The sequence below is a fragment of the Eulemur rufifrons genome, chromosome 7, assembly GCF_041146395.1.
Source record: "Eulemur rufifrons isolate Redbay chromosome 7, OSU_ERuf_1, whole genome shotgun sequence".
NCBI lineage: Eukaryota > Metazoa > Chordata > Mammalia > Primates > Lemuridae > Eulemur > Eulemur rufifrons.
In genome coordinates, this window is record NC_090989.1 from 280,032,959 (window position 1) to 280,057,864 (window position 24,906).

The following is a 24,906-nucleotide window of genomic DNA, read 5'->3' on the forward strand; positions in this document are numbered from 1 at the left end:
GGTTGCGCGGCCGCGGGGGAAGGAGACGCTGTCCTTCCGCAGCGATGGGATCCCGGGTGAGTGGCGGCCCGGGCTGAGCCCCTCAGGCGGCGGGGCCTGAGACTGAGGTTTGCGCAGGGGACTGGGCGGTTGCAGGTGTCCGGGCCAGCTGGACCCGGAAAGTGCCTAGGTTGTAATGAGTAGCTGCCCGGGCTGAGGGCGGCGCGCGAGGATGCCTTTCTTAGGGGTGGAATGAGAAGGTATGTGGATCCGGGAGGAGTTGCCCCGGCCTGGAACGTTGCGAGGCTTGGAGCAGGGGTGCAGGTACTGGAACCCGGGCTGGGAAAGTACCCGGGATGGAAGGAGAAGGTGTGCCGACTGTGGGCAATGTCAGAGGGTACTTGGGTGATCCTCAAGGATGCTATGGGGTCGGGGCAAGAAAGCAAGGGGCTTGACCCGGGGCTGCGCAAGAAGACGTCCGGGGTGGAATGAGTAACTTGCGGGAATGCCCAATGCCCGGCGAGTGGGACGGGAGAGGTGTCCAGGATAGGAAGAACAGGCGACCGGGCAGCGAAGGCCCAGGGAAGTGCCTGGCTGGGGATACTGCTGGGATCAAGGCGAAATGAGCCGGTGCTCAGGCCACAGTCATAAGTTGGGTCGTCCGGGGGCGGGGAGGATTGCCTGGGTTGGAAAGCCTGAGAATCCAGGCTGAGAATTGTAAATGCACAGGTTGTAAATGCTGTGGTGGGGATGCAATGAGGTGTCCACTTGAGGTTGTAGGGCAGGAGAAGTGGCTGCCCAGGTGGGGCCAGGCCCTGCACTGCATTAGAAGCGTCTGCTTGGTGGGAGGAATTGCCATAGGCTTTTATTGTGGAGAAGAGGTGGAGACCCTGGGTCGCACCAGGAGGACGGACAGGGTGTGGGTGGGCTGGATTTGGATCCATCTTTGGAGTGTAACAGTCTTGGGGGCTGGTGGTGTTACCTCGCCCCTGCCACTCTTCCTCTCAGTGAAGACAGCAGGGGATGCCTTGGACTCTCCTGTGAACACCAGGCCTCAGTACCCCTCTCCCAGCCCTGTCTCTCCCTTGGAGCATGTGTCCAGGCTCATCTTTGTAACTCCACGTGGGGGCCCAGAAGTCCTGCAGGTGTGGCCGGGAGGGAGCAGTGGCAGTTGTAGGCAGCAGCTGGGAAACACCACTACAGCCTTGGGAATCCCCCAGAGGTGGGGTCACATCCCAGCTTGGCCACTTGCACAGTGACCTTGGGCAAGTTGCTCCACTCTCAGGGCCATATAGTTTCCCCATCCTTGAGATAAACATGGGTCATCGTGAGGGTTCTGTGAGTGGCTAGACTGAAAGCCTTTAGGGGAGAGCCCCTTCCAAGTCTGGCCTGGAGTAAGTGCTTGGGAAATAGTAGCTGCTGATCCTCTAAAGTTCTTGTCTTCCCTCATTCTGAGGCCTGAGCTGGGCTGGGGTTGGGGGAGTGGTGGGGATGGGAGGTCGGAAGAGTGACTTACAGTATTAACTCAGGCCCTGACCACTGGAGGTCATGTAGCTCAATTCCTAGCCTCCTGGCAGGATGTCTCCTAGTCCTGGCAACATGGCAATTCTCTTAGCCCTAGATCATTATTCTGCCTGCCCCTCCTCTCACACCTCCCTCCCCAGCCCTAGAGCTAGACTGATAGGATCGTCTGTCCTTCCCACTCACTGGGGATAAGCTGTTTCTTGTGCTGGCTCAGCAACTTTGGCTGCCATCCCAGAAAGTCAGGGTCTGTCCTGGCCTGCGTGTTCCTTCCACTTGAGGTCCCAGGGGACCTTGAAGGCATCCTTAGGCTTGGTGCTGGCAGTTGGGGAGCACCTTGCAGGGTCTTGGGGTCTGGGCTATGTGTGATCAAGCCACTTATTCCCTGGCCTTGGAATGGGGCAATGGAGTATGGGAGTGGTATGCTGCCCTTGGTTCTGCTGGGGCTGCTGTTTCTTGCTCCATGTCAAATGGCGCCAAAGGGTTGCATTGAGCACAGAGTCTAGAGTCCGATAAACTTTGGTCCAAATCCTCACCCCACCACATACCAGCTGTGTCACTGTGGACTCCTGACAGCCTCCCTGAGACTCAGTTTCCTCACTGGAAATTGGGAGTAGGGCTAGGGAGGACGGCAGCTACTTTACAGAGTTGTAATGATTCAGTGAGAAAATGTATGTAAAGAACTCAACACGAAATACACAGATAAAGCATAGTAGCTATTATTATCTGGGGAAATGCACTGCTGTTTTCATAATACAGTCCACAGGAAATACAACATTCTTGGCTTTGTGGGAGGTGGAAAAAAAAAGATTCTTAGTTTGGGGCCTGAGATTTTTATTTAGCAAATGGCCCATTGGTTTAAAAAGGTTAAGAAAATGTGACATAAAGCCCCAAGTTTGAGAGTGACCTATCTATCTCCCAAGCCCTGCATCTTCTTGGGCCAGCAAGCCAGAACTGTTTCCACTCCCAGGGCTCATGGCAGGTAGACTGTCTGTGGGGCATTCGGGCGCCTGCCTGCTGGCAGGTGTGGAGGGCGGGGCCTGATTCCAGGCCTAGTATTCCTGAGGTAGACGTTGCTCCTGCCTTATCACCCAAGGGCACTCTTGTGCGCATTTCTGTGCACTTACATGCTCATGTTCTGTGTCTGTATCTGTCTTTTAGCTCCGTGGAGGGACTATCTGGTATGTGTGTCCCTGTCCTTCTGGGTTGTGGACGGTGCCCGAGACCCAGCCAGCAACCAGTTGAAGACATTCTTCTTGGAAGCTCTTGGCCCCGGGGATCTTGCCTGGGGTGCTGGCCCTGCCATGGCGTTCAGGAGGACCGAGGGCATGTCCATGATCCAGGCCTTGGCCATGACAGTGGCTGAGATCCCTGTGTTCCTATATACAACGTTTGGGCAGGTGAGGATTGGGATGGACTGTGGTCCTGTTCTTTACCCGTCTGGTCCATGAAACACTGAGACACTCCACGCAGGGTCTGTCATCGTCCAGGAAAGCTGTGTCCTCGTTATTGCTGTCCCAGGCATCTGGTGTTTCTTTGAGCAGAGTAAGGACTGGTTTAGGAGTCTGGGGCCTCAACCTGGTCTTTGCCCTAAGACTATGTGAACTCTTGACCTTAGTTTCTCAGTCTGTAAAAGGGGTCAGTAATGCCTTCCCTGACAACCTCAAATGTTTGCAGCTGACTGGGACTCTTGATGCTTCCTAAAGCTCTGCCCTGTGGGATGCAGTCCCACCCAAGGGGCACCCAGTCCCGTGGGCAGAGGGGGTGGTTGGGTGGAGTGAATGTCATCGTCCTCGAGGAGTTGTTAATAAATGGGGGTCAGCAGACCTGGGTTCAATTTCTTTCTGTCACCTTGAGCATGTGTCTTAACCTGTGTGAGCCTCAGGTTCCGCATCTGGGAAAGGATGTGGATTGAGGCAGGTACCACAGGTCAAGTCCTAGCGCAGCGCCTGGCACAGCAGGCGCTCACTCACTGCAGCTATTATAATCAAGAGCAGCGGTGCTAGGGACACCTGCTGGACCCCAGCTTATCTCCTGGGCGTAGGCATTTTGCCGTCTTTGTGTCTCTGTGGTCCGAGTTTCAGAGAGGCTGGTCAGATTCTGTCTCTAGAGATGGCTGCCTCTCAGTCACGCCTCTGGTCAGCAAGTGTACTCTGAGCACCCAGTGTGTGTCCTGCATCCTGGGTGCTCTCGGGGCAGCTCTGCTGCCTCGGTCCTTCCCTAGGGAGATGTGACCTGGCTGCCTTCCTCTTTCCTGCAGTCTGCATTCTCGCAGCTGCGGTTGACACCAGGCCTGCGCAAGGTCCTCTTTGCCACAGCTCTGGGGACCGTGGCATTGGCCCTGGCTGCCCACCAGCTGAAGAGGCGTCGGCGGAGGAAGAAGCAGGTTGGCCCCGAGAGGGGAGGTGAGCAGCTGGGCACAGTACCCCTCCCTATCCTCATGGCCAGGAAGGTCCCTTCGGTGAAGAAAGGTAGGTGTGAGGTTGGGGGGATGGGCCTTACCTGGGGTCATGTGCAGCTGGGCCACTATTAACTATGGGATCTTGGGCTAGTGACTTCCTGTATCAGAGCCAAGTTCCCCACATCTGGGAGCAGGATGACAGTGCAACCCCCTTCCTTGAGTCGTTGTAAGGATTTGGTGGGTGATGCAGCTGGATGTCCAGGGGGTGGTGGTGGTTCTGGTTGTTCTCATCATCTGAGCACCCTTTGGGGGTATCCAGGTCCTCGGGGGGCTGGTAGGGGAGGCTCCTTGTTCTGGGGAAGGACGTTCTCCTAGGCTAAGAAATGGAAGGGCCATGTAGTTCTTGAACCACACAGCATTCCTTTTATCCCCTTCTCTTTTAGAAATTGAGGTTTAATTTGCGTGCAGTAAGAGTCATGCTTTTTAATGTACAGTTCTATGAGCTTTGACACACATGTAGTCATGTAACCACCCCCATAATCAGGAACCGTTCTATCACCTGTCTCTTCTGCCCCCACTCCTGGTCACCACTGATCTGTTTTGTGGCTGCTGGTGTGGTTTTAAAAAACTCTTACAGCTCCTGTTAATCTTGCGATGCAGACACCCAGTGTGTGCCACATTGGATGTTGTCTCAATTTCTTTCCAAGGCAAGGAGTTCTTACCTTCCCGGGCTCTCATCTTGGGAGAAATTTGTTTTAAGAAGCAAAAGTCTGGCTCACACCTGTAATCCTAACACTCTGGGAGGCTAGGGTGGGAGGATTGTTTGAGCTCAGGAGTTCGAGACCAGCCTGAGCAAGAGCGAGACCCCGTCTCTACTAAAGATAGGAAGAAATTAGGCCGGGCGTGGTGGCTCACGCCTGTAATCCTAGCACTCTGGGAGGCCGAGGCGGGTGGATTGTTTGAGTTCAGGAGTTCGAGACCAGTCTGAGCAAGAGTGAGACCCTGTCTCTACTAAAAATAGAAAGAAATTATCTGGCCAACTAAAATATATATAGAAAAAAATTAGCCGGGCATGGTGGCTCATGCCTGTAGTCCCAGTTACTCGGGGGGCTGAGGCAGTAGGATCGCTTAAGCCCAGGAGTTTGAGGTTGCTGTGAGCTAGGCTGACACCACGGCACTCACTCTAGCCAGGGCAACAAAGCGACACTCTGTCTTAAAAAAAAAAAAAAAAAGGAAGAAATTAGCTGGACAACTAAAAATATATAGGAAAAAAATTAGCCAGGCATGGTGGTGCATGCCTATAGTCCCAGTTACTTGGGAGGCTGAGGCAAGAGGGTCGCTTGAGCCCAGGAGTTTGAGGTTGCTGTGAGCTAGACTGATGCCATGGCAGTCTAGCCTGGGCAACAGAGTGAGACTCTGTCTCAAAAAAAAAAAAGAAGCAAAGTCTCCTGTGAAAATAAATTCTAATTGTGAATTATCATTGCAAAAGGGAAGTTTTATCTTTACACTTAGAAAAAGAAGTCTTTAGACTGAAGTGGTCACTCCATCAGTGCTTTGTTAAAAAAAAAAAAGGTAGAAAAGAAGATGAATGTGGAATAAGGCTGGGCAATGCTCAGGCAGCTGACTTTGCCACTGAGTTGGCCCCTGGGAAACCCGGAGCCATTCTGCCCAGCCTCCAGCTGTGTGCGCGGTTCTCCCCCCATATCTCTCGTGTCACCTATTTTCTCTTCCCTGCTTTTCTCACTTAAAAAAAAATCTTTTGTGTATTTAAAAAAATTTTTTTTTGTGTAGAGCCAGGGTCTCGTTATGTTACCCAGGCTGGTCTCGAACTCCTGGCCTGAAGCAATCTTCCCTCCTCAATATGCTCAGATTACAAAGTGTGAGCTACCACATCTGGCCATAATTAATGTATTTTTTTAGAAATAGGGTCTCACTGTGTTGCCCAGGCTGGAGTGCAGTGGTGTGATCATAGCTCACTGTAACCTCAAACTCCTGGGCTCAAGGAATCCTCCCACCCCAACCTCCCAAGTAGCTAGGACTACTGGCCTGTGCCACCATGCCTGGCCAATGTTTTAAATTATTTTTTGTAGAGATGAGGTCTCACTATGTTGCCAAGACTGGTCTCAAACTCCTGGCCTCAAGTGATCCTCCCACCTCAGCCTCCCAAAGTGCTGGGATTACAGGCATGAGCTACCTTGCCTGGCTTTCTTTTGTGTATTTTAAAAAGTTGTTGCCTCAAATCTCTTTTGGAAGGAGAATCCGAAACCAGCTCCTCAGTCAACAGCCCAGGGAGGCTAAGGAGGCAAGGAAGTAGCCGGACCTCATTCTCGGCCTATCTGGCAGATCTGGGTCCCTCTTCTGGACTCGGCCCTGTGTTGGGTGACAGAGATGTGGCAGTGAGCAGGACAGTAAGGAGGGGCTCCATGCACCTACTCGGGGGGCTCTGCCATTACCCCAACTTAGGACAGGTTCCCAGATAAGGAGGAAGGGAGGGTGGCTGGGGCATCTGTACAATGGCCAGATGAGACATCTGTGTGACCCTGCCCTCCATTGTCCCCACAGGCTACGCCAGCCGGAGGGTGCAGAGCCCCAGCAGCAAGAGCAATGACACACTCAGCGGCATTTCCTCCATCGAGCCCAGCAAGCACTCAGGCTCCTCCCACAGCGTGGCCTCGGTGAGCAGCGGGGAGCGGGGCACTGGGCCCAGCCCTTCCTGAGGACCCTGCCCTTGGGAAGCTTATGGACTGGTAGGGAGAGCGGAGAAGAGGTTTCATTCATTCCTTCATTCTCCTTCACTCATCTATCCGCGCAGGCTCTCAGAGACTGTCACTGATTCCTTCCTGTGCCAGGCACTGGGGGGAACAAGGTGGATGGGGCAGAAGAGAGACACTCACTGCTGGTCTCTTGGGGAAGTTACGTGTCTGTGAAAGGACATATTCATTTGCTCGACACTCCTGGGTTGTGTCAGGGCCTCTGCCGGGCGCTGGGGACGTGGAGATAACTGTGATGCAGAGAAGATTGTCTTTTCCTGGGGAGTGGTTTTCGGTTCATTCACTCATGTAGTTATTAGTTCATTCGGCAAGCACCGAGTCCCAGCTCTGAACCAGGCCCTGCCCTGGGGACACAGGGACAAGCAAGAGATGGTTCTTGTCCTATGAGAGCCCACAGCGTGGTCGATGGTGGATGAGAGGCGTGGGGGACAGCCAGGGCCCTGCCTGGCCCGCACATAACGAGAACTGTCTGTCTCCCTTGCCTGAACAGTAGGGAGCCTCACAGCCGGGAGCAGAGAAGACTGGCCAGGAGAGGGGCTCAGGGCGGGTTTGCAGGAGGCTGCTGCTTCCTGGCCTGGCATTGGCTTTGGTCTTTCTTCCGTGAGGCATGGGCACTTACTTGGAGTTTGTGGGTCCAGGTGGTTCTTAGGGTGTGGCCTCTATGGCCAGGGCTAGCTCAGGGATGGCATGTGGAGAGGGCGCCAGGCATATGATCAGGCAGTGGGGAGGTCTCAGGGGGTCCTGCAGAGAATCTGGGACAGCTTCACTCTTTGTCCCTGCACTGATCCGTGCCCAGATGGTGGCTGCGAACTCATCCAGCCCCACGGCTGCATGCTCAGGACCGTGGGATGCCAGAGGGATGGAGGAGTCTCTGACCACCAGCGAGGGCAACGCTGAGAGCCTCTACATGCAAGGTGCGGACAGGAGGCGCCCTGGCCTCGGGCAGGGTGGGCGGCAGGAATGGCTTCCTCCCGGGAGCCTGAGCTCAGGTGACTTCTCCGGATGCTGCTTTGCCCCCCGCCCCCTGTTCTGCCCTAAACCCCTTATTCAGTGGTTTTTAGCCATTTCTGGACAGCGGACAGTGTCCAGGAACAAATCTGGTCTGAATGAAGGCCTGAAAACTGACCAGCCCTGAAAAAGTGATCCAGCCCCTGCTACACGGTCCTGTCCCGTTCTTGTCCTTCAGGGCCCTCCTGCCTCCTCGCATTCTAAGCCCCTCTCTTGAGTGAGACTGGGGGGGCCTGACTCTCTCTTCTCTCTCCACCTGTGTTCAGGCATGGAGCTGTTCGAGGAGGCTCTGCAGAAGTGGGAACAGGCGCTGAGCGTGGGCCAGAGAGGGGACAGCACACCTACCCCGGGGGACAGCCTCAGGAACCCGGAGACTGCTTCAGAGCCATTCTCTGAGGTAGGTGGTCTTCCCCTGTGTTTCCTGCCCCACCCCCCACGCCGTGGGAGAAGGTTGGTAGCTTGAAAGAGGGGGCGGCCAGCCCTTGCTGCTACTAGCAAGCGTCTTATCCCCTGGAACTGTCATGTTTCCCTCTATAAGGCTATTATTTAAATTAAGTAAAACAGGGCAGGCGAGATGGCTCACACCTGTAATCCTAGCACTTTGGGAGGCTGAGTGGGGAGGACTGCTTGATTGAGGTCAGGAGTTCGAGACCAGGCTGAGCAAGAGCGAGACCCTGTCTCTACTAAAAATAGAAAAAATTAGCCAGGTGTGGTGGTGCACACCTACAGTCCCAGCTACCCTGGAGGCTGAGGCAGGAGAATTGCTTGAGCCCAGGAGTTAGAGGCTGCCGTGAGCTGTAATGACGCCACTGCACTCCAGCCTGGGTGACAGAGTGAAACCCTGTCTTTTAAAAAACAAAAAAAACCCCCAAATTAAATACAACGATTTGTGTCGCATGCTTAGCACAGTGCCTGGCACTTGGGAATTCCTCAGTAAACAAAGGTGTGAGGATAGTGACGCCCTCATGTCGACTCTGGAAGGACACGTGCATTCCTGAAAGACTGCAGGGAGGAGGACCTGTGCAGAGCGGATTGGATGGTGGGGCCTTTGATTTTTCTGTATACTTTGTTTTGGGCACCATCCAACTGAATATTTATTATTTCAATATCAGGAAAGAAAAATAAAGTTAAAAAGCTAAAATTAAAATTTTATTTTTTTGGAGACAGTCTTGCTCTGTCACCCTGGCTAGGGTGCAGTGGTGTCATCATAGCTCACAGCAGCCTCAAACTGCTGCGCTCAAGCGATTCTCCTGCCTCAGCCTCCCTAGTAGCAGGGACTACAGGAACACACCAGTACGCCCGGCTAATTTTTCTATTTTTAGTAGAGACGGGGTCTCACTCTTGCTCAGGCTGGTTTTGAACTCCTGGCCTCAAGTGATCCTCCCGCCTCCACTTCCCAGAGTGCTAAGATTACAGGCGTGAGCCACCGTGCTCAGCCAAGATTATAAATTTTTTTAAAGAGCACACCAAATGTATGTCCTAGGATGGATGCTTATTGAAGCATTGTTGTACAACAGTTAAAAAAACATAAAAACATAGGAAACTGGGAACTAAATGCCCGTCAGTTGGGGTTTGGCATCCTCGGCAGCTATTAGGAGGAGGGAGGAAAGCTGTCGGGGCTGCGGGGTCATCGCTAGGCTGTGTAACTGAGTGAGAGAAGCAGGGGGAGAGCAGTGTGTACAGCCCCGCCCCTTGGGTTTAAATTTTAGAGACACGTGGGTTCACTTAGTAGATAGTGCTGGTGTATACCTACATTATTATTATTTTTCTCTGGATGGACACAGGACTTAACAGGTGTCTATGGGGAGAAGGTCTGGAGGGAAAGGTGGAAAAGGCTTTTATTTAACTTTTCTCTACTTTTCAGTACCGTTCTTTTCTGTTTGATTTTTATAATTTTGAGCATTTGCTTATGGGTAGGGCTTAGGTAGTTGACAGTATTGTGGACTGTTTTTGTTTTATTCTTGATGCTTTTCTGTATTGGGAAAAAGTAGAAAATAAGCCCAAACTCCTGAGCTCCTGAGCTCCTGACCCCTGCTGGTGCAAGGCCAGGTGGGGGCCCCCTCTTTGGCTGCTTGACAGTATGTGGAGAATCAGCCAGGTCCTAGCCAGGAAATGGGAACAACTTCAGGTGTTAAAAACAGGGACTTGCATCCAGGAGTTGGTTGCACAGGTGAGGGAGGAGCTGGAGAGGAGCGGAGGAGGGAGTGAGCCCAGAGCTCAGGCCAGCACCGTCTTGTGGGAGCTAGAACTACGGCAGGGGGCTGACCAGCAGGGGATGCGCCCACTTTGAGGGGTGGGATATAGTCTGAGGCAGAACAAGGGGGGATTTCTCTGCCCACTCCCTCCACCTGCCTTTCTTCCTCTGCCCGCTTCTCCCTGTGGCCGGACGCCTGGGAAGCAGTTTGCAGAACAAGGGTGAAGACGTGCCTGGCACAACCAGTAACAAGTTGAAGGTGCCCCGTCCTCCACTGCAGCTGGACGCGAGCTCAGAGGCTTGACTGCTGTAACTGTGGGGGCATGAAGGTCGGGGAAACCCCTGGGGTGTGAAGTACAGGACCCCACGTGCTACAAACCCGCCCGGGGCCTGCGGTTGCAGCTACACCAAGCTCTGTCTGCGTGTGGACAGAGGCGGCGCCTACCGGAGCATGCTAGGGAAGGGGTGCCGAGGGAGGCAGCCTTATTTCCCAAGGTGCATTTTATTGCCAAAACTATATCCAAAAACTACAGAACTTTCCTTATTGTCCTTATTGTGAAAGCAATTAAATATTCCTTATAAAATAGTGAAAACTACAGAAATAGAGAAGAGGGGGAAGAGCCCAGAGTCTTGATCAAAGAGCTCAAGATTGTGTGCCGGGTGGGGGGCAGGGGCCCTCAGGCTCCGGGAGTGCTGGTGCTCTGGGTGGGGCTCCAGGACCAGATATTCAGGCCTGGCTCGTAGTGGGTAGTCGGTAAGTGATCTGTCATCAGTATCATTGATGCCTTTAACCCTTCATCCAGGCGTAACCACTTTGGGTTTTTGTTTATAGAGATAGGGTCTCACCTTGTCCTACAGACTAGAGTATAGTGGCACAATCATAGCTCACTACAGCCTTGAACTGTCAGGCTCAAGTGATTCTCCTGCCTCAGCCTCCCGAGTAGCTGGACTATAGGCGTGCACCACTGTGCCTGGCTAATTTTTTAACTTTTTGTAGAGATGGGGACTCACTTTGTTTCCGAGGCTAGTCTTGAATTCCTGGCCTCAAGTGATCCTCCCACTTTGCCCTCCTAAAGTGTTGGGATTACTGGTATGAGCCAGCCCATGTGTAACTACTTTGTATTCTTTGAGGAATTTTTCTGTTGCTATAATTTCTTTTTTTTTCTTTTTTCTTTTTCTATACAGAGACTCGCTCTGTTGCCTGGGCTAGAGTGCTGTGGCATCAGCGTAGCTCACGGCAATCTCAAACTCCTAGGCTCAAGTGGATCCTCTTGCCTCAGCCTCCCAAGTAGCTGGGACTACAGGCGTGAGCCACCATGCCCAGCTAATTTTCCGTTTCTATTTTTAGTTGACTGGCTAATTTTTTCTTCTATCTTTAGTAGAGACAGGGTCTCGCTCTTGCTCAGGCTGGTCTTGAACTCCTGACCTCAAGCCGTCCTCCTGCCTCAGCCTCCCAGAGTGCTGGGATTACAGGCGTGAGCCACTGTGCCCAGCCCTTAATAACATTTTCTTTTCTTTAGCTTTATTGTAAGCAAGCATTATATAATACATATACAAAATATGTGTTTATTGAGTTTTTGTTATCAGTAAGGCTTCTGGTCAACAGTAGACTACTTGTAGTGAAGTTTTTTGGGGAGTCAGAAGTTGTATGCAGAAGCGAACTGTGGGGGGGTTGGTGCCCCTAACCCATACATTTTTCAAGAGTCAGCTGTACTTTATGTAAGTTGATATATCCAAAATATGACCATTTCAACATGTAATTGACATAAAATATTCCTGAGATATTTTTACATTTTCTTTTGATGCTAAGTGTTTGAAATTGTTGTGTGTTTACGCTCATGGCACCTCTCAGCTGGGACTGGCCAGGTTTCAGGTGCTCAATCAGCACACGTGGCTGGTGGTTCCTGTCTTGGGCAGTGAAGGTCTGGAGCATGTGCTCTTGGCTGCTGGGCCCCAGAGCCTTCTCCCCTTTCTGCAGGGCCTGGGGGCCCCGTCAGTGGTGGGGAAAGGGGCCGTCTGTATGGGGAGTTTGGAGGGTCTGGGTTGATGGTCATTGTGTTTCCGGTAGCCGGAGTCGCAGCGAAGGGAGTTTGCGGAGAAGCTGGAGTCCCTGCTGCACCGGGCCTACCACCTGCAGGAGGAGTTCGGCTCCACCTTCCCCCCTGACGGTGCGCTGCTGGACCTTGGTGAGCTGGGGCTGGAGCAGGCGGGGCGGTGGTCGAGGGTGGCTGGAGTAGACGTGGGGCAGAGATGAGAGAACCAGGGCATGGTTCCCACAGTGCGTCAGACAACCAGAATCTTCCAGTCTAGCACCTCAGTGCACAGGGGGGAAACTGAGGCAGTCCCTTGTATGTGGCAGGCAGGAGCAGAGCTGGCATGGGGCCCCCAGGAGTCCACAGCCCCACTTTGTCCCATCCCCATGGGAGTAGGACTTGGGCTCCTGTGTCATCGTCTCCCTGACATCTCTTCCAGGCTTCTGTTTTGAGCCCTTCCCTGCAGGCTCAGTCCGGTGGGTGGGTGGGATGACTCACGTGGAAGTTGAGCCAAAGCAGGCCAAAGGCCCAAGAATGGACATCTGCTATGGCTCCCTCAAGGTGAAGTGACATCACTGAGAGGGAGTCACAAGTTGTCCACCCAAACACCAGTGTCCTCTTCGGGCCTGCTGTGTGCCAGACCCTTGTGGCGAATGACACCCCCAGGCCCTTCCCTGGGCGCGCTCAGCCCTTGCTGGGGGCATTACTAGACTCCCAAATGTCAGGCTCCCTGACCCCAGCAGTGGGACACTGGGAACCAGAGAGGCTTGGCTAAGGCTACACATCCCCTGGGACCTCCCCATGTGTCCTCAACGTGGCTTTGCCTGTCAGAGGAATCCTGCCCCTTCTGGCCTCCCCACATGGCAGAGCGGGCTGGTAGGGCCTTCAGGGCTTGTCACAGATCTGTGGCCTTTGCGTATTTGTCCGACGGACCTTTCGTAAGTGTCCTCAAAGGTCCGGAACCCTCAGCCCTTGAGCCAGTGGGATGGGAATACCCAGTGAGTAGCCCATGGACTCCCTTGAGCCCTTCGTATCAGTGGCTAAGTTTCAGCTTGTCAGGGAGTAGAAGTGACTTGCTCAGGGCCACACGGCATGACAGTCCTCCCCCTGCAGAGCTCTGGGGCCATCACTCTTCAGATCTGGTGGTGTGACCCTAGGTGAGTCCCCTTGCCGGCCTCGTGTCTACACCCAATGCTGCCCACCCCTGAGGATGCTGTGAGGACTGCAGGAGGCGATTGTTTGAGGCAGTGAGCCCAGCGTCTCACGCAGACGTGCTCAGCAAGTAGGAGCTTTGCCGCTGTCGGCACCATGGGCCCCAGACGGAGCCTCCGTCGGCGGCTGCAGCCCCGTGCGGAGCCTCAGCTCTGCCCTCCTGCCACTCTCCCCAGAGAGGACCCTCATGCTGCCCTTGACCGAGGGCTCGCTGCAGCTACGGGCGGATGATGAAGACAGCCTGACCTCGGAGGATTCCTTCTTCTCTGCCACTGAGGTGACGTAGGGGACCAAGCTGGGCGTGGGGTGGGTGCCGGGGCTCCTGTGGAGACCCAGGGGGCAAGTGCGAGGTGATGGGAAAGCGAAGGCATTGCCTTCCATCGTCGCAGAATGTGGCAGTTACTGAGTACTGCTCCTTGGAGACCTGGAGCGGTTGCTGGGGGTGGGAGGCCTGAGAAATGGGGGGTTGTGGATCCTGTGGGTGAGAGCGGAGGCCCCAGCCCTAACGGCTGCAGCACACGCTGACCGCTCCCTTCTGCAGGCGCTGTGCCTGCTGCTTGCCACTACTCTCCTGCTGTGAGCACGTGTGTCAGGCATGGTGTCCTTCTCTGGAACGGGAGGACATGGGCGTGTGTCCAGTAGATGGCCTCTTTGGGAAGGGTCGCTGGAGAGGGGGATGCTGAGGGCCAGAGCTGGACTCGCACCTGGGTTTCCTGTCTCTTGGGCTAGTGTTCCCTCTGACATTCCCTGTGGGAGGGGCCCTTGCCAGGGACTGATGGCAGGTGCCCTACCCCATGGGACGCTGCTCACACAGGTTCCTCTATACCCTCCTCCAGCTCTTTGAGTCCCTGCAGGTGGGAGATTACCCAACCCCACTCTCCAGACCCGCTGCCGCCTATGAGGAGGCCCTGCAGCTGGTGAAGGAGGGGAAAGTGCCCTGCCGGACCCTCAGGTGAGCGGTGGGGGCGCAGGAAGCAGTGGGTGAGCCCCGGCCCCCTGGGGAGGTCGAGGAGCAGCGGGGCTCAGTGAGGACTTGGCTGGGGTGAGTCCAGGCGGCCTGAGGGCTGTGGCGAGCCGGCGACAGCGCTGACCCCCGCCGTGGAGGATCTGCAGGGCCCTCGATAATAACAGTAACAAATGACTATAGTTAATACAGTAACAATAGTTAATACCTGTGCTAAGCTCGCAGAGGGGCCCAGACACAGCAACACCGCGGGCACTGGTCCCAAGCCCAGTGTCGGGACACAGCCCCGTCACAGCCAAGGTCAAGAACCCAGGCTCTCGGGACAGACGACCTGGATTCTCTCCAGGTTCTGCCAGTTTGTTGTGTGTGGCCCTGAACAAGTCGCCAAACTGTGGTTGGGTCAGGTCTCTTAGCCATTGCAGTTAACTTGCTGTGCGGTACGAAACTCAGAACTTGGCTGTTTGATCCTGGCTTGCAGATTTAAGTATGTGTGTTTAAAAGTTCACTGGCCAAAAATGCCTGAAAGTTCTGGTTGAAGCTGTGGTGATTTGGATAAAGAGGCACCAGAGGGGGTGGCAACCCTGCCTGGGTACTCTGTCATCCGGGAGCAATTTGGCCATTTGTCCTTTGCCAGTGAAGGTTTAGGGCTGGTCGTGGCCTCAAGGAGCCCTTGGTCGGCCTGCCCCATGACCAGACCTGCCCCCGCAGTGCCAGGGAGGCCAGCACGTCCTCAGGGCATCCGGTCGGTCTCATCCTTTGGCTTAGGGGAGACTGAGGCCTTGAGGGAGACAGGCGCCAGCCAGAGGTCACACTGCTGGGCAGGCAGGGCTGGGGCTGAAGCCAGAGCCTCCCACTTCCCCACCCAGGGCACCACCTGACCCCACAGGGCATCGCTGGGCAGGGACCTGCGGTGTGACGCTATCTGTCCTTCCCTCAGGACGGAGCTGCTGGGCTGCTACAGTGACCAGGACTTTCTGGCCAAGCTGCACTGTGTGCGGCAGGCCTTTGAGGTGGGTGTGGTCCAGGAGCCCCTTGGGGCGGATGGAGCCGGGGTTGAGGGGCGGCCACAACCGTGGCACGTGTACTTGGCTTCCCTGTCTCCAGCCAGGCCTGCTCCACACCGGGCCCCTCTGTGGTGGATGGGGTCACCTACCCGGCTCATCGTGCTGCCCTGTCCATGGCCTCTGGGGGACTGCCATGCCCGGCAGCTCATTCCCCTCCCTTCCTCACTCCTTAGGGGCTTCTGGAAGACAAGAGTAACCAGCTTTTCTTCGGGAAGGTTGGCCGGCAGATGGTGACAGGCCTGATGACCAAGGCTGAGAAGGTAGCAGGGGTCAGGGTAGGGCCCAGTTATGAAATGCAAACCACAGACGGTCCCCCTGAACCCCACCTGCCAGAGGTGGCCGCTGTCCGTGGTCCGATATGTGTTCCTCCTACCCCGTTCTGTAGACTCTGGCCCTTGACCATTGTTATTGAATGTCCAAACCTTTGTGCCCTACTTACCGTCCCGCCGCTTTGCTTTGTGGCGTGACAGTGTATCTCATCCGTCCGTCCGCGTCGGTGCAAGGAGTTGCTCTTACCGACTGCGCGGGATTCCATGGCGTGGAAGACGTCAGGTTATTTATCCAGTTCCCCGATGGGTGGACATCTGGGCTGGGTCTCATTTCTAACCGTCACAGACGTCACTGCTGTAATGGCCTTCACACAGCTCTTTAGGTCCTCATGAGGTTTCCTGTGGGCCGAGCCTGGACGTGGCGGGTCTTGCCAGCTGGCCCTCTGCAAGGCCGTAACGACGCACGGCCCACCAGTGGCGTGAGAATGTTGCCTGACATCTTGGCCAATACCAGATATTAGTAACCTTTTGAATCTTTCTTATTTTATCCACTGCTTTATGGTTCTTATTGTTGGTGAGGTTGAATAATTTTTCATGTTTCTTGACTACTTGTGTTTTTTTTCTTAAATGAGTTTGAGTGAAGCTTTTGAACATCCTTTCCCCTCTGGATCCTTTCTTTTCTCATGCTGGAGCAGCGGTTGTAAAACCCACATATGACTCTCCATCCAGCTGCTTAAAACCCTCCCTCCCTCTTGCTGCCCTTGGTGTAAAGTCCGAGCTTTGGCCCATCCGACTGAAGGACCCGGGGCTTCTTGCGCACACCAGGCCTGCTGCCGATCTGGGCCTTTGTGTGTGCTGGTCTCGGCACCTGCGACACTGTTCCTCAATCCCTTTTTCTTTTTAAAGACAGCTGTAGTGTGACACACACATAGAAGAGAGTATAAAAAACTATCCGTAGGATTTAATGAACGAAAAGACAAACTCTGTGTCCCCAGCACCCACATACACCGGAATCTGAAAGGGTCCCCAGTGCCTCTTCTTCTCTCTCCTCCTCGGTCACTTGTCCACTGAGTGCCCGGCGGCCGGCCGTGGCTTTCCCCAGGAGATCTTCACCTGACTCATGCCCCGAGGCCTGAGAGCCCGTGGGCTCACCCTGCGTCCCACCCTGCCTGAGTTGCCCTGTCACTTCCTGAGCTCCGTGAGGGCCAGGGCCAGAACTGTCCTGGCACAGGTGTGTGGCCGATCCAGGGCCCAGCACAGGGCGGGTGCTCCAGAAACATTCTCCCAGCCGCTGCCATTTCCCTAGCCGTGAGCTCGGCGCTTTGCTCGTGGTTCTCTACCTCCAGGAGCTCATTGGAGCCTCATTGCAGTCTCCACTTGGCAGATGAGGAAGCCAAGCCTGGCGAGGCAAAGGGGCCGTCCGGGTCACTGAGCAAGTGACGGGTGGAACCGGAATTGGAAGCCAGGTCGGCCTGACCCAGCCTGGGCCCTTGGCCTGGCGTCTGTGGGCCTCCCCAGTAGGATGAGTGAGTGAGCAAGGGAGGGAGGGTGAAGGTGGTACCAGGGGCTGAAAAGTTGGGCCCACTCTCCAGGGTACTCCTCTCTCCAGCCTCTGCCCCAGCGTAGGACTGTTTCATTAAGAAATGAAGGAGGCTGTGTAGCAGCTCCCGAGTGCCAGAGCCTGCCCTGAGCCCCGGGACTGGAGCAGCAGCTGATGTGGCCTCAGCAGGGCTTGCCAGGCAGGTGGTTTGGGAAGATGTAGGCCCCATGGGAAGTGACCAGGCTCTGGGGCTGTAGCATTGGGTCACTCTCTCACTTTGTGTCACTGGGCCCCTCCTGAAAGCTCTCCAACTCTCTCTGTGTAAATGGGTGTGCCCCGGGGATGCTGTGCGATGATGTCAGATGGGCTCAGGTGTCAGGGGCCAGCCCTTGTCTTCATGATTGTCACTGTTTACAGATGAGGAGAGAGGCTCAGGGAGGTTAAAGGGACAACCCAAGTCATCCCAGTAAATTTTCTTTAAAACTTAATGAAAATAGGCCAGGCGAGGTAGCTGACACCTCTAATCCCAGTATTTTGGGAGGCTGAGGCAGGAGGATCGCCTGAGGCCAGGAGTTGGAGACCAGCCTGTGCAAGAGTGAGACCCTGTCTCCACAAAAAATAGAAAAAATTAACCAGGTGTGGTGGTTCACACCTGTAGTCCCAGCTACTCAGGAGGCTGAGACAGGAGGATCATTTGAGCCCAGGAGTTTGAGGTTGCTGTGAGCTATTATGACGCACCACTGCACCTGGCAACAGAGTGAGACCCTGTCTCAAAAAAAAAAAAAAAAAGAGAGAGAGAGAAAAAAACAGGAAAACACCTTAATGAAAATAATTTTTAAAAAAAGATTATAAAATGATGCATACTCATTGTAGAAAAAACTAAGACCATACAAAAAAGCCTAAAGAACAAAAAACAAAAGTAGTCCCTGTTGCCACCCTGTTCGCATTTTGGTGAATATCCATTTGACATCTCCTCTGCCTCTAGTGCTTCATAAAAGGCATCAACCTTCCCGTGCTGTTCTGTGTCAGCTCCACCCTGCCCGGCTCTCGGGAACATCACTGATCTCCCAGAGCCTCCGTATTTCTACCTGTGGAGTGGGCATAATAACAGAACTCCATCACGGGACTGTAAGAATCCAGTGAGTCGATGCGTGCTCAGCACAGATTCTGACACTTGAGGCTTTTCCACGTCCATGAATGCAGACCCATGTCTGCAAACTGTGTCATGAGCCCCAGCTGTTTCTCAGGGTCCCACTGAGTGAAGAACTATGCAGAGTCTGGCTTAGCAGCAGCAGTCAAACAGTCACATGCATTTTTTTTTTTTTTTTTTTTTTGAGACAGGGCCTCACTCTGTTGCCCAGGCTGGGGTACAGTGGCGTGATCACGGCTCACTGTACCCTCCAACTCCTGGGCCCAGGCAATCCTCCTGTCTCAACCTCCCAAATAGCTGGGACTACAGGCATATGCCACCACACCTGGTTAATTTTTTTAATTCTTTCTGGAGATGGGGGGGGGGGGGGGCCTTGCTTTGTTGCCCAGGCTGGTCTTGAACTCCTGGGCTCACATGATCCTCTGCCTCAGCCTCCCGAAGTGCTGGGATTACAGGTGTGAGCCAGTGCACCCGGCCCTCATGCCCTGTTGAATGCTCAGGTGCAAGGACTGGACTGATTGCGTTACATTCGTGAGCTCATCAGCGCCCCCAGAATGGCCTTATGAGGCTGGGGCCGTAGCTTCTTCCATATCTCCACTGAGGCCCAAGGTCATAGAGATTTGAATCTTTGGCTGCTTCTATGTGACTCTAAACCTCACATTCTCATAATGCATCCCTCCAAAGTGAGATGTTCTGGAAGACAGTAGGTGCTCTATACGTACGCAGCCTGGGACGTGGCTGAGTGCCCTGGCTCTCTGCGGAAGCTCATTGTGGTGGGCAGGAGACGCTTGCTTGCCTCGTTTTCTCTGTGGCTGCTGGGATAGGGCCCAGCTGTGTGTTGCGTGACCCCCACCCGCAGGCCAGCCTGTCCTTGTGGATCTTAGGGCCTCTCCTGTGACCAGCACGGGCTGTTTCTCCCCACAGAGCCCCAAGGGCTTCCTGGAGAGCTATGAGGAGATGCTGAGCTACGCCCTGCGGCCCGAGACCTGGGCTACCACGCGGCTGGAGCTGGAGGGCCGAGGGGTGAGTTGGTTTATGCAGAACCCTGGCGTCCTGTGCTCCCTTGCACATGAGATTGTCGGGGGGGCGGGGGGGGGGCTCCCGTGCTGAGCTCTACCTCAGTTCTGAGCAGCCGAGAGGGCTCTATTGCTGCTCAAGTCACCTGGTTCCTGCCCTGGCCCAGGGCCAGGCTGGGGAAATGCTCCACCCCCGCCCCATAGTGGCCCCACAGCACAAGCGTCCCATCTCTTGCAGGTCGTGTGCATGAGCTTCTTTGACATCGTGCTTGACTTCATCCTCATGGATGCCTTCGAGGACCTGGAGAATCCCCCGTCCTCGGTGCTTGCTGTTCTGAGGAACCGCTGGCTGTCGGATAGCTTCAAGGAGACGGTGGGTCACCGCCCTGATCCCAGACGCGCACGCACATGTAACCCTGCATGCTCACCTGGCCCCGCTCCCCCATCCCTAGCTCTGGCACCAGGGCTGCCCCACAGCCCATCCCCCGCCCCAGCTCTGGGGCTGCTGGGCCTGGGGGATGGGCTCCTGCTCTGGACAGGCCACCAGGGTGCTCCTTTGCTGCCCTCAGCCCTGGTTTAGAACCAACACAATGGTTTGCATTTTCTTCCTCCCCAGGAAGAGGGTTTCTGCTCATCCTGTGCTGGTATTAATTCTATTCAATTTTAATGCATCCTATTAAGTCAAGTTAAAATACACAGAACAAAAAATCAGGCACAAAGCAGGAGAGAGCCCAGCACAGGGATACTCAGCAGCTGCCCAGGGCAGGGCTTCTGCTGGGGAGTGTACAGGTGGTACGCACTGCGCTCCACAACCTCCAAATGAGGTGGGAGTGCTGTGTCGTGGCCATTTTACAGAGGAGGAAACTGAGGCTCAGAGAAGATCCATGGCTAGGGACACACAGCAGTGAGAGTTAGAGTCAAGATTCAAATTTGGGGGAGGGAAGCAGCAGAGCTCCGGCACCAGCACCATCTTCCTGCTGGGGGCTGAGCTGGGGAGAAGGGCTTGGTCCTGGGCTGGTGGCGGGGAGGGGCTGTGGGCCTAGCCTGTGCTGACACCAGGGTGGGGGCCCATCTTTGTTTTAGGCCCTGGCCACTGCTTGCTGGTCGGTCCTGAAAGCCAAGAGGAGGCTGCTGATGGTGAGTGGCCTTGCTCAGCCCCGGCCCCCGGCACCTTCCATCACTCACGGCAGGGCCGCCTGACCTGCCTCTCCCTCAGCCAGGAGCTCCCTCCATGCCCGGCACAGGAGGGGGCTGTCGGGAAATGTCTGAGGAGTCAGAATAGGGGAAAGGGCATCCTCCGAGGGAGGAGGGGCACTGCCATGGGGTGGAGGCGTCTGGCTGGGTGGCAGGATGCCCCTGGGCAGGCAGAGACCACCCCTCCCGCCGTTTGCCCTTCCGGTCACTGCTATCTGCGCTCCCAGGCAGCCGTGGCTGCACTATCTGGGCTGTGCAGCTGCTGCCGCTGCCCTGTGCTCCTGGCACTTCCTGCTGAGCCCACCATGGTCTCATGGTTGTCACTACAGCCCTGCGGTTACCCTGTCTGTAGATGTGAAAACAGGGCCTTTGAATTGCGTCATTGCCTAGGGTCATCTAGCAAGAACATGAACCAGCAGGGTCTACCTCCAAAGCCTCTGGTTTGTATGACCCCCAGAGCCTGGTGGCCCTCGGCCTCCCCTGGCTGCAGCTGGTCCCTTAGCCTTGCCACCCACCACAGGTGCCCGATGGCTTCATCTCCCATTTCTACTCCGTATCGGAGCATGTGAGCCCTGTCCTAGCCTTTGGCTTCCTTGGACCCAAGCCCCAGCTCGCTGAAGTCTGTGCTTTCTTCAAGGTAAACTCGGTGGCTCCCATTCTTCCCGGCCCTGCCCTGTCCCAGGCACGGGAGCCCTGGCAGATGCCAGGAGTGCAGTGGGGGCCCAGGTGGGTCCAGGGGAAGCCCCAGGAGGGGAGGAACCCGAGGATGGAGTGGGGCTCTGAGGGTCTCAGGGACTTTATGGGGCAACAGGGGCTTGGGCCAGGCCCAATGCCAGCCCTGCACCCCCAGCACCAGATTGTGCAGTACCTGAGGGACATGTTCGACCTGGACAACGTGCGCTACACGTCGGTGCTGGCACTGGCAGACGACATCCTGCAGCTGTCCCGGCGCCGCAGTGAGATCCTGCTGGGCTACTTGGGGGCCCCGGTGGCCAGCAGTATTGGCCTGAATGGGGAGCTGCCCCGAGAGAACGGGCCCCTGGGGGAGCTGCAGTAGAGGGGCACAGAGAAGGCCGCCTCCCTTCTTTTGGGCTGGCATCCAGCTGCAGTGACCAAGGGCACTTGTTCTGACCTTGCCCTGACCCCCATCATCTGGGAAGCGCCAAGGCCCAGGGGACGAATTTCTGTTGAGAGGCACAGAGCCCCTAGAGGCCCACCTGACTGCCCTCAGAGGTCCCTGGGGGAAGCAGAGGCCCGACCAGTGGCCAGCAGGGCCTGAGGGAGAGGAAGGTGTTGTGGAGAGTCGAGGCAGGCAGAGCTGGGATGCCCTGGGTTTGGGACCCAACTCATTGGCTCCCATCACCTGAGGGCTGCTATGAGGGGCCTGGGAGGGTGGAGGTGAAGGATGGGGCCAGAGCTCTGTGGTGAAGGCCATGGTGTCCTGAGCTAGAAGCCACCCGCGGCTGCACAGCCTCAGAATCCAGGCACCCGGCTCACCAGTCTTGGTGGCCTCTGCACCCCGGCCACCTCCCTAGAGAGTTTGCAAATCCAGAGAGGCAGAGTGGGAGTGCTTTGGTGGGCAGCGGGCCTGGGCCATCCTGAGGTGGGACAGAGGTGGGCCTTCTCCCTGTGCTCATGTCTCCTCTGGGACTGGGCCCTTGACAAACCCAAGCACCAAACCAGGACCTTCAAACATTCCCTTACCCTGCCAAAGACTGTCATTTCCTCTCCCACCTCTGCCACCACCAAAGATGAGAGGAGGTGGGGTGGACAGGTCCATCCCCCTCCACCTCCCTCCGTGAGCCCGGAACTCCCTGGGCGGTGCTAGGCTCTGAGCTGGGGGCTCTGACCAGGGGTCACCCAGGCCAGGGACCACATTGGAGAGGTCAGAGGATGTATGTGGCTGGACCAGCTCCCCGCCCCTCAGGAGGACAAGAAACTTTGCCTGGCACTTTGCCTTCAACACACAAATGCTCTCGGAACCATGGAGGGGTGTGGAGCCTCTGCTGGTCCTGCTGACAGAGTCTAGTTAGCATTTGTCCCTGCAGCCATGTCCCCACCCCGCAGGGTTCCCATCAGCCCTGCAGACTCACTCTTAGAGGGTTTTCTCCCCGAGTTGGGAAGTTTTATTTATTGCCTTAACACTTTATTTTGAGGTTCTGTCCCTTTCCAGGTTGAGACCTGCAGGAGAAACAGACTCCCCGTCCTGGCTCTCCATACCCTGGAGTTAGAGGGTGGGCTCCTCACACCTCAGTCCCTCTGCCCCAATGGGAAAGGCGTCCCAGGGGTGAGAGGGCGGGCACACCAGGGGAGGGGATGAGGGGTGATGCTGGGTGTGGCTCATCATCTCGGGGCCAGGTCCCCAGGCCACAGGACCCGCGGGCACCTCCAAGACCAGTGCCCAGAGGGAGCAGCCTCCTGACTGAGCAGTAGGGACCCCCGCACCCTCTTCCCCTCCATCCGGACATTCCGTTCATTTGCACTTACCCCTCGCTGTGAATGTAATATTGGGCCTGGCCCACCCTGATTTGCTCCCGAATCGCACAGAAGTGGCATTTTTATCTTGTCCTTGTTTACACGTCATCACGCACCGCCTGCAGCACTCGATTTGTTGCAGCTTCCACCTTTTGTACGATAGAGCGTGTGCATCGGCTGCGAGTCAAATAAATGATTTGAACGATTTCCTTCCATTTGGCCATGTTGTTGGTTATGTGGGTGGCCGTTTGCTTCTGGGCCAGAGCAGGGGACCTGTTCTCTGGGGTGCAGAGGGTGGAGGCTCCAGGAGGACAAAGGTCAGGAGGAGCCTGGTGGGGACGGAGCCCACTTGGCAGCCTGACAGGGTCCACATGTCACTGGGCAGGGAGGGCCCTGGTGGTGGGGGTGAAGAAGGGGGAGTGGCCAGCGCTTCACTCAGGGCACAGATGCAAGGCAGGCAGCCTGGGTGTGGATCCAGCCCAGGCACCACCTTAGGGACGTTGCTTCTCTCTGGGCCTCAGTTTCTACATCTGTAAAATGTAGGCATTGGACTGGGCCAGGGGTACAGATTCACAGGCCGAAAGGCTGTTACTGTAACCGCCTGAGCCATGAGAGCCAGGGGAGAGGCCAGCATAGGTGGGAGCGAGCAGGTCCGAGCCTGCCCAGTCTTCAGATGTCTTTTTTTTTTTTTTTTGAGACAGAGTCTCACTCTGTTGCCCGGGCTAGAGTGAGTGCCGTGGCATCAGCCTAGCTCACAGCAACCTCAAACTCCTGGGCTCAAGCGATCCTACTGCCTCAGCCTCCCAAGTAGCTGGGACTACAGGCATGCACCACCATGCCCGGCTAATTTTTTCTATATATATTTTAGTTGGCCAGATGATTTCTTTCTATTTTTAGTAGAGACGGGGTCTCGCTCTTGCTCAGGCTGGTCTCGAACTTCTGACCTTGAGCAATCCACCCACCTCGGCCTCCCAGAGTGCTAGGATTACAGGCATGAGCCACCGCGCCCGGCCCAGATGTCTTCATGGGCAGTTGGAAAGCCCAAGTTTTATTTGAAAGGTCATTAAAGAAAACTGTTTGAAATGTACAGAAAAGTTGGAAAAAAACATATAAAGAACACCCATAAAACCAACACCTCTAGTTAGCAGTTAACATTTTGTCATATTTATTTCACATATTTCTTTTCCAGAATGTTTTAGAGAAGTTTTCAGACATGTACTTCACCCCTAAACCCTTAAGCAAGCAGATAGATGTTAAAAATAAGGTAGTTCTCTGACATAACCACAATACCATAATCACACCTAAAGAAACTATGGGTCATTCTCTAATGTCTTTGCTGGGATTCTGAAAATAGCTTTTTCCAATCAACTGGGGATGGACTCCAGTTCCACCTAAAAAAGATAAATACTCGAATCTTTACTGATTAGAGACATGAACTAATACAGTAGTCACCTCCAATGCTGGAAAACAAGTGTGTGTTTTGGTTTGTTTTAATTTGTATAATTTGTATACCATAAATTCACCTGGTTGAATGACTTTTAGTAAATTAACAGGTGTGTGCCAATTACCACAATATAGTTTTAGAACATTTCCATCACCCAGAAAAGACCCTGTGTGCCACGTGCAGTAAATCTTCCAGGTCACTCTCTATTCTCTCTAGACTTCCTTTTCTGAACATTTCCTATAAATGGAATCATACGATATGTGGTATTTTATGCTTGGTTTCTTCAGGTAGAATAATGTTTTTGAGGTTCATCCATTTTATGGCATGTACAGTATTTTATTTCTTTGTTGCTGCATAGTTTTCTGCAAGTGAGTTTTCCCCTTTTTTTTCAATCCCTCTATGGACTCATGGGTTTTTAATTATTTGGTACTTTCCAGTCAGTTAACAGAGGTGCCCTGGCCAGCAGCCTCAGCTCGCTGCCAGACTTGAGGGAGGCCTCAGGCCACACGGGCTCAGCTGAGTGGCCAGCTGCAGGAGGACCCCAGCAGAGCTGCCCAGCCGAGCCAAGACTGCAGATCTTGGGCATAAAATGGGATTGGTGGTTACACAAGGGCAGGTAACTGAGACCAGCCCCCCTGTTGAGGAAAGGAGAGACCCTGAGGGGTGGGGGC

At 54.9% G+C, this 24,906-nt stretch overlaps 1 protein-coding gene across 3 annotated transcripts; it reads left to right on the forward strand.

Annotated features, from left to right (window-relative positions):
- MIGA2 (mitoguardin 2) lies at nt 1–22,984 on the forward strand. Of its 3 annotated transcripts, none has more exons than XM_069474746.1 (16): nt 1–56; nt 2,662–2,900; nt 3,761–3,971; nt 6,464–6,576; nt 7,469–7,586; nt 7,947–8,077; nt 11,943–12,060; nt 13,296–13,396; nt 13,956–14,071; nt 15,021–15,093; nt 15,321–15,407; nt 19,031–19,129; nt 19,361–19,495; nt 20,206–20,259; nt 20,837–20,953; nt 21,167–22,984. In XM_069474746.1, the coding sequence occupies exons 2-16, from the start codon at nt 2,805–2,807 to the stop codon at nt 21,371–21,373; spliced, it is 1,776 nt and encodes a 591-aa protein (XP_069330847.1). In that variant the 5' UTR covers nt 1–56; nt 2,662–2,804; the 3' UTR covers nt 21,374–22,984. The 3 variants fall into 3 exon arrangements, with proteins under 3 accessions (XP_069330847.1, XP_069330846.1, XP_069330848.1); XM_069474745.1 differs by lacking the exon at nt 1–56 and adding an exon at nt 302–384; XM_069474747.1 differs by lacking the exon at nt 1–56 and having other exon boundaries at nt 2,738–2,900; nt 3,761–3,905.
- The last annotated feature ends 1,922 nt before the right edge of the window (nt 22,985–24,906 follow it).